General features: G+C 40.7%; 1 protein-coding gene across 1 annotated transcript in view; it reads right to left on the minus strand.

Annotated features, from left to right (window-relative positions):
* slc15a4 (solute carrier family 15 member 4) overlaps positions 1–14,258 on the minus strand; it is a 38,571-nt gene that overhangs the window by 8,805 nt on the left and 15,508 nt on the right. The window contains exons 5-7 of the mRNA XM_033043186.1: positions 8,064–8,232; positions 6,789–6,944; positions 786–944 (exon numbers count right to left, since the gene is read on the minus strand). Coding sequence (XP_032899077.1) covers positions 786–944; positions 6,789–6,944; positions 8,064–8,232 — 484 coding nt within the window. The remainder of the gene's footprint in view (positions 1–785; positions 945–6,788; positions 6,945–8,063; positions 8,233–14,258) is intronic.

The following is a 14,258-nucleotide window of genomic DNA, read 5'->3' on the forward strand; positions in this document are numbered from 1 at the left end:
ATCCTCCTCATCCCCTACTTTCCCTCCCATTTTCGTATCGTCCGCAAATTTTGATATATTACACTTGGTTCCCTCCTCCAAATCATTTATATAAATCGTGAACAACTGGGGTCCCAGCACCGACCCTTGCGGAACCCCGCTAGTTACCGGTTGCCATCCCGAGTATGAACCATTTATCCCCACTCTCTGCTTCCTATTCGTTAGCCAATCCTCTACCCATGCTAATATATTACCCCCAATCCCATAATTTTTCATTTTTAGCAATAGTCTCTTATGTGGCACCTTGTCAAAAGCCTTTTGGAAGTCCAAGTATACCACATCCACCGGTTCCCCTTTATCCACCCGAGTTGTTACTTCCTCAAAGAATTCGAGCAGATTCGTTAAACACGATTTCCCCTTCACAAAACCATGCTGGTTCTGTCTGATGAAGTCATGTTTATCCAAGTGGCCCGTTAGCGTTTCTTTAATAATTGTCTCCAACATTTTACCCACCACCGATGTTAGACTAACCGGTCTATAGTTACCCGCCTTCTGTTTACTTCCTTTTTTAAATATAGGTGTTACATTGGCCATTTTCCAATCCACTGGGACCGTTCCTGCCTCCAGGGAGTTTTGGAAAATTATCAGTATGTAGAAGGAAACATGAGTATTCAGAGGAATCTGATGTGGTCTCCAGAAGAACATGCAAACTCCACAAACTTAGCCATGGAGGATCAGAATTGAACCAGGTTGCTGGAGCTGTGTAGCTGCAGCACTACTATCTACATTGAGCTGTGTTTACTCACCAAAGTCACTTTTGCAATTCATCCAACCTATTCCGTCCACTGATACCAGGGCTAGAAGTCCTGAACCAACAAAGGAGCCAACACCAGTAAAGAAAAAGAATAGACCCATGATGGCACTTTGCATAGATTTAGGCGCAGCTGAATAGGCAAACTCCAGCCCTGAAAAAACAGAAAGACGAACATTTCATATGTTACTTAATGTCTCCATGTAAGAGAGCGTTGAGCAGAATATAGATTAATCTTTGTTTTGCAGAAATCATTTTCCGGCTTTGAATAAATTTTCAAGCAGGGCATTTTTCATTGCAAGCCCCCAATCCACAAATTACTATTTGAAAAAATATACAAAGACCGGCTATATTTAAATTTTGAAGTGCATTCTTGTTATAAATACATTTACGATGATGATACAGTAAATAAAATTACCTAAAAGTCTGCTAAAATGATAGTGTAGATCAAAATTAGAACTTGACCTATGTATGGCAATATTTGGCACATGTACTGAGGGCCAGTGAAATTCATTTTGTATACAGTTCAGTACAAGTATCACTATACAAAGCACTTAGATACATATTAAATAAGCATCTCAGATACAGCACAAGTGTATAGTAGCACTACAGTGAGACAATATGCAAAGTGGCCAGTTTGGCACCATTTTCAAGTCCCAGTTGCTGTAAGTGCAGGGATCTTGATCTGACCATGAAGGTCAGTTGTCCTGGCGGCGTTGCAGGATCGGCCTGGCTAAGCGTAGCCGTTGATGTCCTCCGCCACTGCTCCACCGCTGCTGGCCGCGCCCAGTCCACGTGCTCAACCTCTTGGAGTGATGTGCAATACCATTTTGTATCTGCGTTAACACATTTGTGGCCATTTCTAGTTAAGTCCTGCCCATCAGGAAATTTGGCCAACTTTTTCAGAGTGCAATTCACCGGAGTGCAGATATTAATTCCTCTGTTATTTACAAATGTAGCAAGGTCTTCGATATGCAGTATACTCATTCCTCCATTAACAACTAAAACTTGGGAAAAAATGTGCAGTCATGCCCTCCACTTTAAAATCCCAATAAAACAAGCAAATGCTAGACTGAGTCACCAACCATCCCAGAAGTAAAGTGCCCTCACTCCGACATACATTCTTTGCTTCCCCATTGTGCTTGCCTGCTGAATGATCAATGAGCTGTTTGTGCAGTTCCATTCTGCAAGTGTCATTGCCTGCAGCAGGCTTTCATCAAGAGATTGGAGCACCGATCTGTCTGCATTATACAAACACTGCTCACAATGTCTTGGGGCTATTTAGTACATCAGAATGGATGCGTAGGCACAATTTCCGAGAAAGGGTGCAGCCAGACAGTGCAGGTGTACATTCACTTCCCCAGCATGGCTCTGCTGTTCGGTGGCTCTGGCTTCCTTGCAAAGTGTACTTCAAAGTTGAGACCATATTCCAAGGATTTTCAGTGACAATGACAGGCAACTCTGATGCCTGCAGGCATCTACCATCAGCAAATGTGCAAGCTGATTTTATAGCTCACTGACACAGGCTAAAAACCCCACAGAGACAAGGGTGAAGAAAAAGCAGGACTGGCAACTCAGCAGCCAATGATCAAAAGCTTGCAAGGATGTTGGGGTTGGAATATAAGAGTTGGCATTGCAATATAAATTAAGAAGTCCGTTGCTACAGTAATGAGGGTATCTTAGAAGGTTCATCAAATTAGGCCATTTGGGTGGAAGGCAAGAACAAAAATGGGTGTTTACTTTGCTAGTCGTTTACTATAGGCCTACCAAGCTCTGTGGATAAGTCCACCAGAGAGTAAAGTCCATCAGGGACCACAGTGGCAAAGTGTGAAATGCATGCGGTCTTAAAATAATACTTTTCACATGCATTTATTTTGAAAGATATTGTTGTGGAGATTTCTGAGAGGGAGACAGTGAACTTTTAGAACATACTAACATTAAAAAGGAGATAGTACGAGGTATCCTAACAGGTTAAAAGGTGGACATAATCAATGGGCCATGATGAAATGTATTCCAAACTGCTATCAAAGGCAAGGTAGAAGATTGATGTGGCCCAGACAGATATTTTTAAATGGCGAGTGCCAGATAATTAGAGGACGGTACAGAGGTGGCACAGCGGCAGGGTTGCTGTATTACACGCCAGAAACCTAGGTTCAATCCTGACTATGGGTGCTGTCTGTATGGAGTTTGCACGTTCTCCCTGTGACTGCGTGGATTTTCTCTGGGTGCTCTAGATTCCTCCCACACTTCAAAGGCGTACAGGTTTGTAGGTTAATTGGCTTCTGTAAAATTTTTAATTGCCACTAGTGTGTAGGATAGTGCTAATGTACAGGGTGATCGTTGGTCAGCATGGACTCGCTGGGCTGACAGGCCAGTTTCCATGCTGTATCTCTGAAGTAAAGTAAATGACAGCAAACATGGCACCCTTCTTCAATAGATGCAGCAGAGATAAGCCTACAAGCCATTGAATCTAACGTCAGTGATACAGGAATTATTAATGGAAATAAATCCATGATACGGTGTTAATCTGCACTCGGAAAGGCAGGGATTAGTCAAAGATAGTCAGCATAGTTTGTTATCCTGTAACAAACTTCTGCCTAGCCAATTTAATTGGCGAGGGAAGTAAAGCTGATGTAGTATGCATGAACACATGGCTGTTGAGAACCTCACAAGTCCAAAGATCTCTGAGTGTAGCAGCACAGGGTAGGTAAGTGGTAAAAAGCAGTGGGCGGAACACTAGCATTACTTAACAGGGAGAAACATATGAAAGCAGGGAGGCTGTGGAACAACTTCACAAAACATTGGTAGGCCACACCCAGCAGAGGACATGTTTGCACAGGAGGTGGCACACAGAAGCTTCACCAGGATATTACCTAGGGATAGAGCATTTCACTACTGAAGGCACACTGGAGAGCCTGGCTTTTGTTTACTTGGAGCAGGTCTATAAAATTGTATAGGAAGGAACTGCAGATGCTGGTTTACACCATAGATAAACACAAAATGCTGGAGTAACTCAGCGGGTCTGGCAGCATCTTTAAATATTAAAGTATCAGAGAGAAAAGAAAAAAAAATTAACACTGGCCTGCCTTTGAAAAGGCACTAGTTAGATTCTATTAGGACAAGATAAAATAGCTGATGATTTGATAGATGCTCCTTTTGCAGCAGTGAAATACATGAATCATACAGAAATCAAATTCAGACGTAAAAATGTATGACCCCCCCCCCCCCCCCCCCCCCCCCCCCCCCCGCCTGTAATTTCATGCTGCAGGCTTATGTAAATGTAGCAGCATTTGAATGAAAAAAAGAGACACTACACAATTCTAAGTCAAATAACATGTAGCGTTGACAAACATTACTATCAGCAGGATTTCAATAACGTTCACTGGAGGGTGAGCCTAGTAATTTATTTCCATTTAAACAGTCATATTTTCCCCAAGGGGATAGGGACAGATTTAAGCCTTCCAAATTATCTTTCTATTAAGAGGATTGTAGAAGTTAACATTTTATTGATACATTCCACTTTAATAGTCAAGAGAATCACAGAATTGTTACATCATGGAGGCATCAATCTGCCCCATCAAATGCCTACTTGCTCACTGGAACAGCAATCCAGCTAGTCTCATCCACCTTGCCCTGCAAATTCTTCTCTTCAAATCCCACTCACTTTGAAGCAATCTCAGTCTACTACAAAGTCCGACATTGTGTTTCAGAACGGAGTGAAATCACATTTCCTCTTCACGTTTGGTTCTTTTGCCAATCTCCTTCATTCTCTGTCCCCTGGTCCTCGACCTTTCCAACAGTGAGAACAATTCATCTTTATCCGCTCCATCTATACTCAACATCTACGATTTTAAACATTTCACTTATATCGCTTCGGCAACCTCCTGTTTCAAAGAAAATAACTTCTACTTTCTATTAAAAAAAACAAAGTGCAAGAGTAACTCGGGTCAGGCAGCATCTCTGGAGGACATGGATTGAGATCCTTTTTCAGACTGACCAGCCTCTGCAGTTCCTTTTGTCTCTATACGTCCACCTATCACATGTAAATAGACTGTCTTCATGGTAGATCTCTTCTGCACTCTCTCTAAAGCTTTTGCATCTTTGCTGAAGATCACAATACTCCAGTTGTGTTTGATTGTGATGTTCTTTCTCTTGCACTCTATGCTTTTCTTAGAAAGCTCAGGATACGGTCTGCTTTTTTTAAACCATGTTTTCAACATGCCACCTTCAGCAAGCTGTGCATCTAAACTAGCCAGTTGTGTAGAATTGGGACTTACAATTCATAATACCATTTCTCAGTTTTCCTTCCAAAATGTTATGCTTCACATTTCTTAAATTAGATTTGATCTGCCACTTATTCATCCAGCTTTCTCCACGACGATGCAATCCTCCTCATAGATGACTAAATTTTGCAGGCTCCGTGCTGCCTGCAAAATCGGAAACGGTGCCCTGTACACCCAATTCAAGTCATTATTGCAGAAAAGCAGTGGTCCTATTATTGAAACTATTACCAAAACAAATCTGGCTCTTTTATTATGCAGAAGAAACTGCAGATGCTGGTTTATATCGAAGATAGACACAAAATGCTGGAATAACTCAGGACAGGAATGGGTGACGTTTCAGGTCGAGACCCTTCATCAGACTGATCAGTCTGAAGAAGGGTCTCGACCCGAAACGTCACTCATTCCTTCTCTCCAGAGATGCTGCCTGTCCCGCTGAATAGCTCCAGCATTTTGTGTCTATCTTGGCTCTATTATTCTTCTTGTTAATCTTTTTTTTGGTCTTCAATTCTGACGACAAGCTGATAATGACGTATTTTACCAAATGCATTTAGGAAGCCCATACACACTGCAACCATATTTCCCTCCATGATCCTTTCATTAAGTTTCATCAATCTACTGTCAAGGTAGGTAAAGTTTGCCTTTAAACCCATGTATCTAACTTACTCCAGTAGAGACAACTTACAGAGGCCAATTAACCTACAAACCTGCATGTCTTTGAAATGTGGGAAGAAACTGAGGCAGCCAGAGAAAACCCACGTGGTGACAGGATGAATGTACAAACTCCGTACAGATAGCACCCAGAGTCAGGATCGAACACAGGTCTCTGCGCTGTAAGGCAGCAACTCTACCACTGCGCCACCCCAAGTTACAGGGCTTTCCCCAGCCTCCTGAAAGTTATAGCATCTGCAATGTTCCCAGCCCCTTAGCATTAGTCCTTGGGCACCACCCCCAAATCTACAGATGTTTCAAACATTATGTCCAAGGCCTCTGCAATTTATACAGAAACCTAGAATCTATTGCATGCAATTTTATTCAGATAGCCTTTCTCACCCCCCACTCTATCTGATCCTGAATCTCATGGGCATATTTTTTTGCTGAGACTCTAGTCACATCTTGTCCCTTGATAAAGACTGATCTCAAGCACTCATTTAGTGCTTCAGCCTTCGACTCCATTAGTACATTTCCTTTCTGGTGCCTGATCAGCCACACCACTCCTGTTAATCCTTTTTCTGTAATAAAGCAATGTTAATACTATTTGCTTTACTGGCTCAAAAGTTGTTGTATCCTGAGAAGGCAGATTAAAAAAAAATAAAGCCAGTCTGTAGGCTGTCAGGAGGCCGAAGAGCAAATATAAATTAGTACACAACATAAGTACACAAAGCAGTAAACTGCTGATATATAACCGTACAATATCTGGTTGCTCCAACTCTGCTCAAACCTCAGTGTAATGCACATTTTTAAACTTGAAGAGTTCAATTTAGTGGGTAAAATAAACATCCACGGCATCTAGAAATGAATCCAAGTCTTGCATTCAAACTTATTTGACAGAGCATTCACAAACACTTGATCTTCTGGACTAATTAAGCCATCATGCTGTTTTTGTTGTTTCAGAGCCTTATGGGTTCAGGATATATTCAGCTTCAACCTAAATATCAGAATGTACAAGATAGCAATTATATGAACTGAATATCTAATCATGTTGTTCCCACACATACCTGCTATACTTGCAAATATTTCACTAATCCCGATCATCACGTATTGTGGAATCTGCCACCATATTGATAAAGGCGCGGCGCTATACCACACATCCCCAATTTGCTGTTCAATTGTGCCATTTTGGAGGCTATGCAAACGCTGATCTTCCAGTATTCCTAACAAGGAGAAATATATAACAGTCATGTGTGCAAACTGCAAACAAAATAACCAATAACAAACATACATGCAACCAGTTTGTCCATAAGTCCTGGCTAAGATCTTTTCTATCTTAGTCTAAGTAAACAAGGATGGTCATCTTGTGTTTCCTTTAGTTCCTGGCACAAACAGATTTCACATGAAATTCAATTAGAAATCCATAACTAATAATCAGATTTCCCATTTCATCAGGTAACAAATGAATGCTGAGGGTTTGAATCGGCCGTTATTGTCCTTAACTATTAGGTGGCACAGCGGTAGAGTTGCTGCCTTGTAGCGCCAGAGACCCTGTTTTTGATTACTTTTATATTTGTTATTGCCCCATGTTAGTTTTGCAGGTCTTCAACATAGTTCCGGAAATTAGTTGTAACTCGCAATAAAACATTAACCAGTCAAGGAGCACAGTGTTTCTGTATTAAGAGACATTTAAAAATGACCTGTAAATTGTTCCGTTTGACACGTCTTGTGGTCGTGACATTGCTTTAATAGATCTGACTTGATGCAGTAGCTCGGGTGTCAATTGCACCATCGTTTAGGACAGCGGGTAAGATTATCAAGATGTTTCACATTTTAGTTACACCACTGTAAAATTGTATCAAAAGACTAATGTTAACGGCAGTGACATTTAGATTTTCAGCTGATATAACTACTCCAATAATGAACAGTATTCAACCATGTGAAAACAAAAGATCTCATTGACAGATGCAAAGGTTGCTTGCCACTGTGGCTCAACATCCTATCATAATTTTGATGGACTACAAGTTAGGAAAACATATTTAAAAAGGTCAACTTCCACCTCAATATCTTCCAATTTTTTTTTGACACTGTGTAATGAATATTCATTAAAGGCTAGCATAATAAAACAAATCTTAGTGGAGAAATTTCAAATGTAGTGACGACCCCTGATTATAGTCATCTTCCTTGACCAAAGTAGACATTGTGTGATGCATAGCGGCAGCAAAACGAGATACGAAAGACCAATTTGTTGCAAAGCTCTCGAGGGGAAAGGCAGATGTTTAGCCTCACATTAAACAAAGAAATATTTCCAATCAAGGTATATTCAAACATAGTAGACTTACCAGCAGCCACGGCAGAGCACATGACAAAAAACATGCCGACAGCGATTCGCATTAAGGATGTAGGCAGCAAACCTTTTCTCTTTAACACGGGATCCACCACTTTGTCTTTCACTGGGATCAGGACCAGAATAAGTACTGCATCAAACATGGTGAACCAGGCAGCTGGAAGCTGTAGACAAGTATAAATCAGAAATTGAATGCACTAAAAATTAGAAAATCAACAGCACAATAACAGTATGCGGTAAAACTCTTAACAACTTGTCAGCCTTGGGACTTTGGTAGTGCCAGATTGATTAGCCTATTGGACATTACTACTATCAATACAAAAACATATTTTATCTCACTTTTTTTTTAAAATGTGCTTTACATAAGTATAATGTCTTCCCATGTACCAGGTGAGATTGAAGGAAGTAGGAAACATACAGTACACGCACTCTGTACCCCGACTCTAGTTCCAGACCACGCGGTTTGGGCAGCTTATGACCCAGCGGTACGAACGTTGATTCCTCTAATTTCAAGTGACCCCTGCAGTACCTCCCCTCCCTACCTCCCTCCCAATCATCCAACCAGTTCCATCCTTGTATCTCTCGTTAACCTACCCCAGCCAACAATGGGCCATTATGGGCTCCACCCTCCCTGACGTCATCCTGATTGGCCCTGATTTTTTTCTGGCCTTTTTCTTGCCTCCAGTTTATTCCCCTCACCACCGCTACTTTCAGTCTGAAGCGTTCCGACCCAAATCGTCATCTATTCTCTCTCTCCAGAGATGCTGCCTGACCCACTGAGTTCCTCCAGCATTGTGTCCACCCACCAGACCACCAGGTTTTACTGCATTGTAATCCGCACATGAAATTGTAGTCTTCACAGTCAACATTGAAACAGTCTCATGAGATGAACGAACACAGGCAACTCCCACGGTACAGGGGGCTGATTTTCTTGAAAAACACACATTTCATGATATTCCATAACGCGAAGCCACGTCACCAGCAAGTGCCAAGAATTGCAAATTGAAAATAAATATATTACGTGTTTATATATTTTTTCCCACAAGTATATTCTGTAGGAGCATATTTTATTCTGTATCTCAAACTTTTGGGTAGTGATTTGTGACTTCTACAAGGGTGAACACCCGTTACCCAATAGACAATAATGTGGAAGTCACCTGTATTTATATTTGAGGTGTTACATTTTGCATCAAAGTCCAAATTCGATTTTAACCCATAATGTGGTTAAAATCTGTGATCCCTTAATCTCTATTTAATATACTGCAACATAAAAATGATTTAACCCATTAAAATTCCACTTGTGCCACCTTATGAAAGTCTGCACTATTTCAATTTAAGAAATAGGAATGTTCATAAAATACATATATCATTCAATAGATACTACCGATGAATTATATTTCTAGGTATTTAAAATGTATTTATAATCCTCAAATTAAGTTTGAGTTTGTTACTGTCTGTACTGAGGTTTGTACTGCACAGTTGATGTTAACACTTGAAAGGATTAACAAATATCAGGCAAGAAATCCTCAGCAACTATTGTGAAATTGTTGAGGCAATCCACAACCATATCTCATTTCAGTGGGAGCTTGCAAGCACTCAGTGAGCCAAAATGGCCTCCAACTATGTCATAATGAAATATTGAATAACCAAATAACAAAATTAGCTTCCCACTTATTGCAAATTATGTGAGTTAGACCCTTACTACAAAAGAAAGGAAATAATTAATTATCCATGCTTAAAATTAACTGTGCTATATCAAAACAATAGATAATGAACCATTTAACATCTAATGTAAAGCACTTTGGTCAACGAGAGTTGTTTTCAAATGTGCTATAGAAATAAAATTGACTTGACTAGACTATTAAGAGGCAGTAGTTCCAAGAACATCCTCAATGGTAGAAGAATCTGGCACAAGCACAAGGACATTTAAACCAAAGGTGTCATCTAGACGATCTAATCTTACTTCTTTTCAACCTATCCACCATCATAGACGCCAATCTTCAGGCAATACAATTCATTTTATGTAACAGCAATAAAAAGACCATACTGGATACAGTAAAGGATGGACAATCTAAAGTCCTTGCTTCCATGTGCTAACATTCCAGCTATAACTGTATGAGAACAGCTTAGCTCGAGTACTAGTAATGTAATCAATTATCCTGATAGTTAATGTACAAAAACATTGCAAATGCAACCTGATAATTACCACTCTATTAGTCTGATTTCAATCATAAAGTGATAGCTGATGGCATCGACAATCGACAATAACCTGTTTAGCGATTCAGTGTAGGCATGCCAGAACTGCTTGGCTCCGTTGTGAATGTTGAAATAAAAATAACCAAATCCACAAGGCAAGAGATGAGTAGCACCAAGAAAGCATTTGATTACATTAGTGGCACAAAGAGCAGGAAAAAGCATGAAAATGAGTGGGGGAAATGCTAACTCAGGGAGAGTAAAGATGGATGCTTTTGAAAATTAAACTGCTCAACCCCAGGATATCCATCCTGGAACTCCTCGGGTATACTGGTAGTTACACTGGCTGAAAACCTAAGTAGATCAGCAAGTTAAACTGGGACTATAGGCAATTCAGAGGCTGGGAATTACATGATGAGCTCCTCATCATTGACTCACTCTTCAAGGTAAAATCAGAGGAATAAGTGAATATTTTGCATTCACTTTGCATGTACAACTCCAGCAACATTCAAGGAGCGCCACATGATCCAGAATAGAGTACTCGACTGGAATCCTCTGCACTTCCTCCTCTACTTCGCTAGTTGGGAGGTCATGTTGCAGTTGAACAAGACGTTGGTGAGACCGCATTTGGAGTATTGTGTTCAGTCTGGAAGAGGTACTTGATGCTGGGACTATCCCAATGTTTAAGAAACAGTTAGACAGGTACATGGATAGGACAGTTTGAAGGGATATGGACCAAGCGCAGGCAGGTGGGACTAGTGTAGCTGGGACAAGTTGGGCTGAACCGCCTGATTCCACACTGTATCACTCTATGACTCTACTCCACTTCCTTCCTGCACTGAGGCCACTGCGGGAGATTGCAGTAATCGCAGTGGCGAATTATAGCTTTCAAGAGTCACATGGCATGGAAACAAGCCCTTCGGCCTAAATCGTTCCTATCCATGTAAATCCATCTAAGTGTATCATCTAAGTGTATCATCCCCCTTCTGTTTTCAATTCTATTTTGCACAAGCCTTTTTTGGGTAGTTTGCAGCTGTGGAAATTCTTTTGCCACTTAAATTAAATGCTGTAATAGTACCTGCCACAACCACCTCCTTTGGCAACTCTATAACCATTTCCCAAACATGCTATTTCTACTACCCACAAGAAAAGGCAGCAGACATATGGAAATGAAACCACCCGCTTGTTCCTCTCCAAGTCACACATCAGCTTGGCTTGGAATTAGATGGCCATGATTTCAATATTGATGGGTTAAAGTCATGGACCTATAAGAAATAATATGGCAGAAAAGAGTGAAAAGGGTTTGTAATCGAAGAACATGAGAGACTGGTGGAAAGTCAAACATGTAAGGAGACCAGTACCCCTTCAGCAGCTTCAACACTGGGTTACAATTTATGCTGGTCAACTTTTTAAACTATGTCCACACGGCCATTGAAGTTACAGATTGAAACCTTTTACATGGATAATCTCTGTTGCAAGGACATTGACAAATTTAAGTGGCAAAAAGATATCCACAGCTGCAAACTGCCTGAAAAAGGTGTGTACAGAATAGAACCGAAACAACGGGGATGATGCACTTCAGGCTTTTTGATTAACGGGTCTAAACAACACGATAAACAACTGTGACAGGTTTCTGGAGCAAGGCCACTTTGCTGCCTGTCCTCCTAAAACTGGATGGGTGCGTCGAGTCTTGTATCTAAAGTAATGATTGATTCACTGCCCTAAAAAAAAACAATCATCGAGGTAGACTGCACATAGAAAATTCTGAAAGTAGGGCATGAGCTTTGAGGTGGATCCTTTGAGAGTCCTGGTTTAACACCGTGGCCAACATGAGAAGAGACCAAGACGATGATCACAACTGCAAGCTGCCAAGACAAAGCAGCTCTGTTGCTCACTGACCACCTTGCTCCATTGGTTATAGGTTGTACGTCTCAGGTAATTGAATTCTCAAACTTATTGCAGCTGATGTCTCCCTGAGGCCCAATAAATCACAGGATTTCAACAGTCCTGCCAGGTAACCTGTACGAAGACAAGAGTCAAAATCTTGCAGGACTTCCTATCCAACTGGATTGTGGAAATACCTTCATCAAACACACAGCCACAGTTCAATGTGCCAGCTCACCAAAAACTTCTCGAAGAGAATTTGGAATTGAAATTAAATGGCACGCACATCACAACTCAACAAAAATGAGTTGCACGAGTTGAAAAGAAAAATATTGCAGATGCTGGAAATCGAAAGCAGAATGAAAGGTCAAGAACCCAACATTAATGGCTCTCTCTCCATTTTCTGTTTTTATATTCGAAATAAACGGCATGTTCTTGCAGCATCAAAGCAATAGCTGCCATGTAAAACTAAGTACAATACTGCTGCGTTTTATTTTAAACTATCTTTAGGAATTGGGGCAATAGTCCCAGATTTTTCCAAAGGAAAATAGCACAGCAAAGATCAGGCAATCTCTGCAGTGTGCATTTCTCCCCTTTATCATACCAATTTCAGGGGGTTTGATGACGTACAACCTGGAGGGTACCAAGCATGTTAAAAGATAGAGTCTAAACTTTAGTGAATGCTCTAAACATATCACAGAGTGCCAAGGAAACAATGGAACCTGTACTGAGGATTCAAACATTAGCAAAAACATATGTACCACAATACAAAATTGAAATATTATTTTGGAAGAATAAAAATGATCCACAAATATAAATTTGAACAGCCAGATAGGCTGTTAATGAATAGTTTTTCTATTTAAAAGTTTGCTTTTTGAAAAGCGGTAAACATGGGTCAACCCAACCTCATTATTTCATTAATTTCTGAAAATGACATTGGAAAAGCTGCAAAAACAGCACACTCTGTGGAAGAGCAGGTAACCAACAGACAGCAAGCTCTGGACTTCTGCATTTAACGGCGCACCTCCTCACTACAGCAGTTTCTCACCGACTCCCTCAATGTTAAGAAATTTTGTTCCCCATTCCCCCACAATTACAAGGACATTAGAACGAAGGAGCATGAATACCACTCAGCCTCTCAACCTGCTCCACCATTCATTAACTCCATGGCTGAAATAATCCTGGCAATTGTTTTAAAAGCATAAAGGATGGTAGAGATCACAGCTGCTGGGTAGACCATGAGCTCTATGCCGGTTTTCAGGTCTTGATCCCTTGATCCCTATCATCATCAATATCTGCCGTCATTGAGAGGTTGCTCCCAAGGTATGAGAACCAGTGCTCGTTTCCCAGTCTCATGTGAAACTTCATTGTTGGAGGGTGATTTTGTACAGTTGGAGAGCAGTGTAGCAAACATTCATTTTTAGACTCATCGATGAACAAGCGACAAGCCCAAGTATCCATTGCACACATATTATGGTTTGATAACCATAATATGTGACCTTGGTTTTAGAAATGGAAACAATCCAAGTCGGGCTGCTTCCAATTTGCCATGTAGATTACTCTAGCAGTAAGCTTGTTGCAGTTTTACTTGACACAAATCTGCAGAGATTAGGTCCGTTACAGACCTATGTTTTTTTTAGTTCACAACTTGGCATGCCATCACAAGGGCAGATTCAAATAATTGCTGCGGAGACTCGAATTTGGGAAGAATGCTCCTCTTGATTGATAAAATGCAAGGCTTATGAAAGGTTATAAAAGCTACTTTGTGCATACCACTTGGCTGAGAGTGTGAACAACATTGTTATAAAAGCTGCTCCTTGCATTCTTTTTGGTTGACAGGGTGAAGAACATTTCCATTGTACTGGCAAACTAATGGAACTCAGTGCAATTCAGGGACAGCTGTTTGGCCAATCCATCTTCACTTGTTAGCCTCTATTTCCACATCCTTCAGACAGATCAGTTATGATTAACAAGCCTTCACTATCCGTATGCTAAAGAGTGGTGTAACCAATACTAACTTCATTTCCTTACTTTTATATTCTAGGCTTCAGTTAACAAAGGAAAGCACTCATTTTTTAATAATCGATTGACCTATCCTGCTCCTACAAGGATC

This window comes from Amblyraja radiata, chromosome 25, assembly GCF_010909765.2.
Source record: "Amblyraja radiata isolate CabotCenter1 chromosome 25, sAmbRad1.1.pri, whole genome shotgun sequence".
NCBI lineage: Eukaryota > Metazoa > Chordata > Chondrichthyes > Rajiformes > Rajidae > Amblyraja > Amblyraja radiata.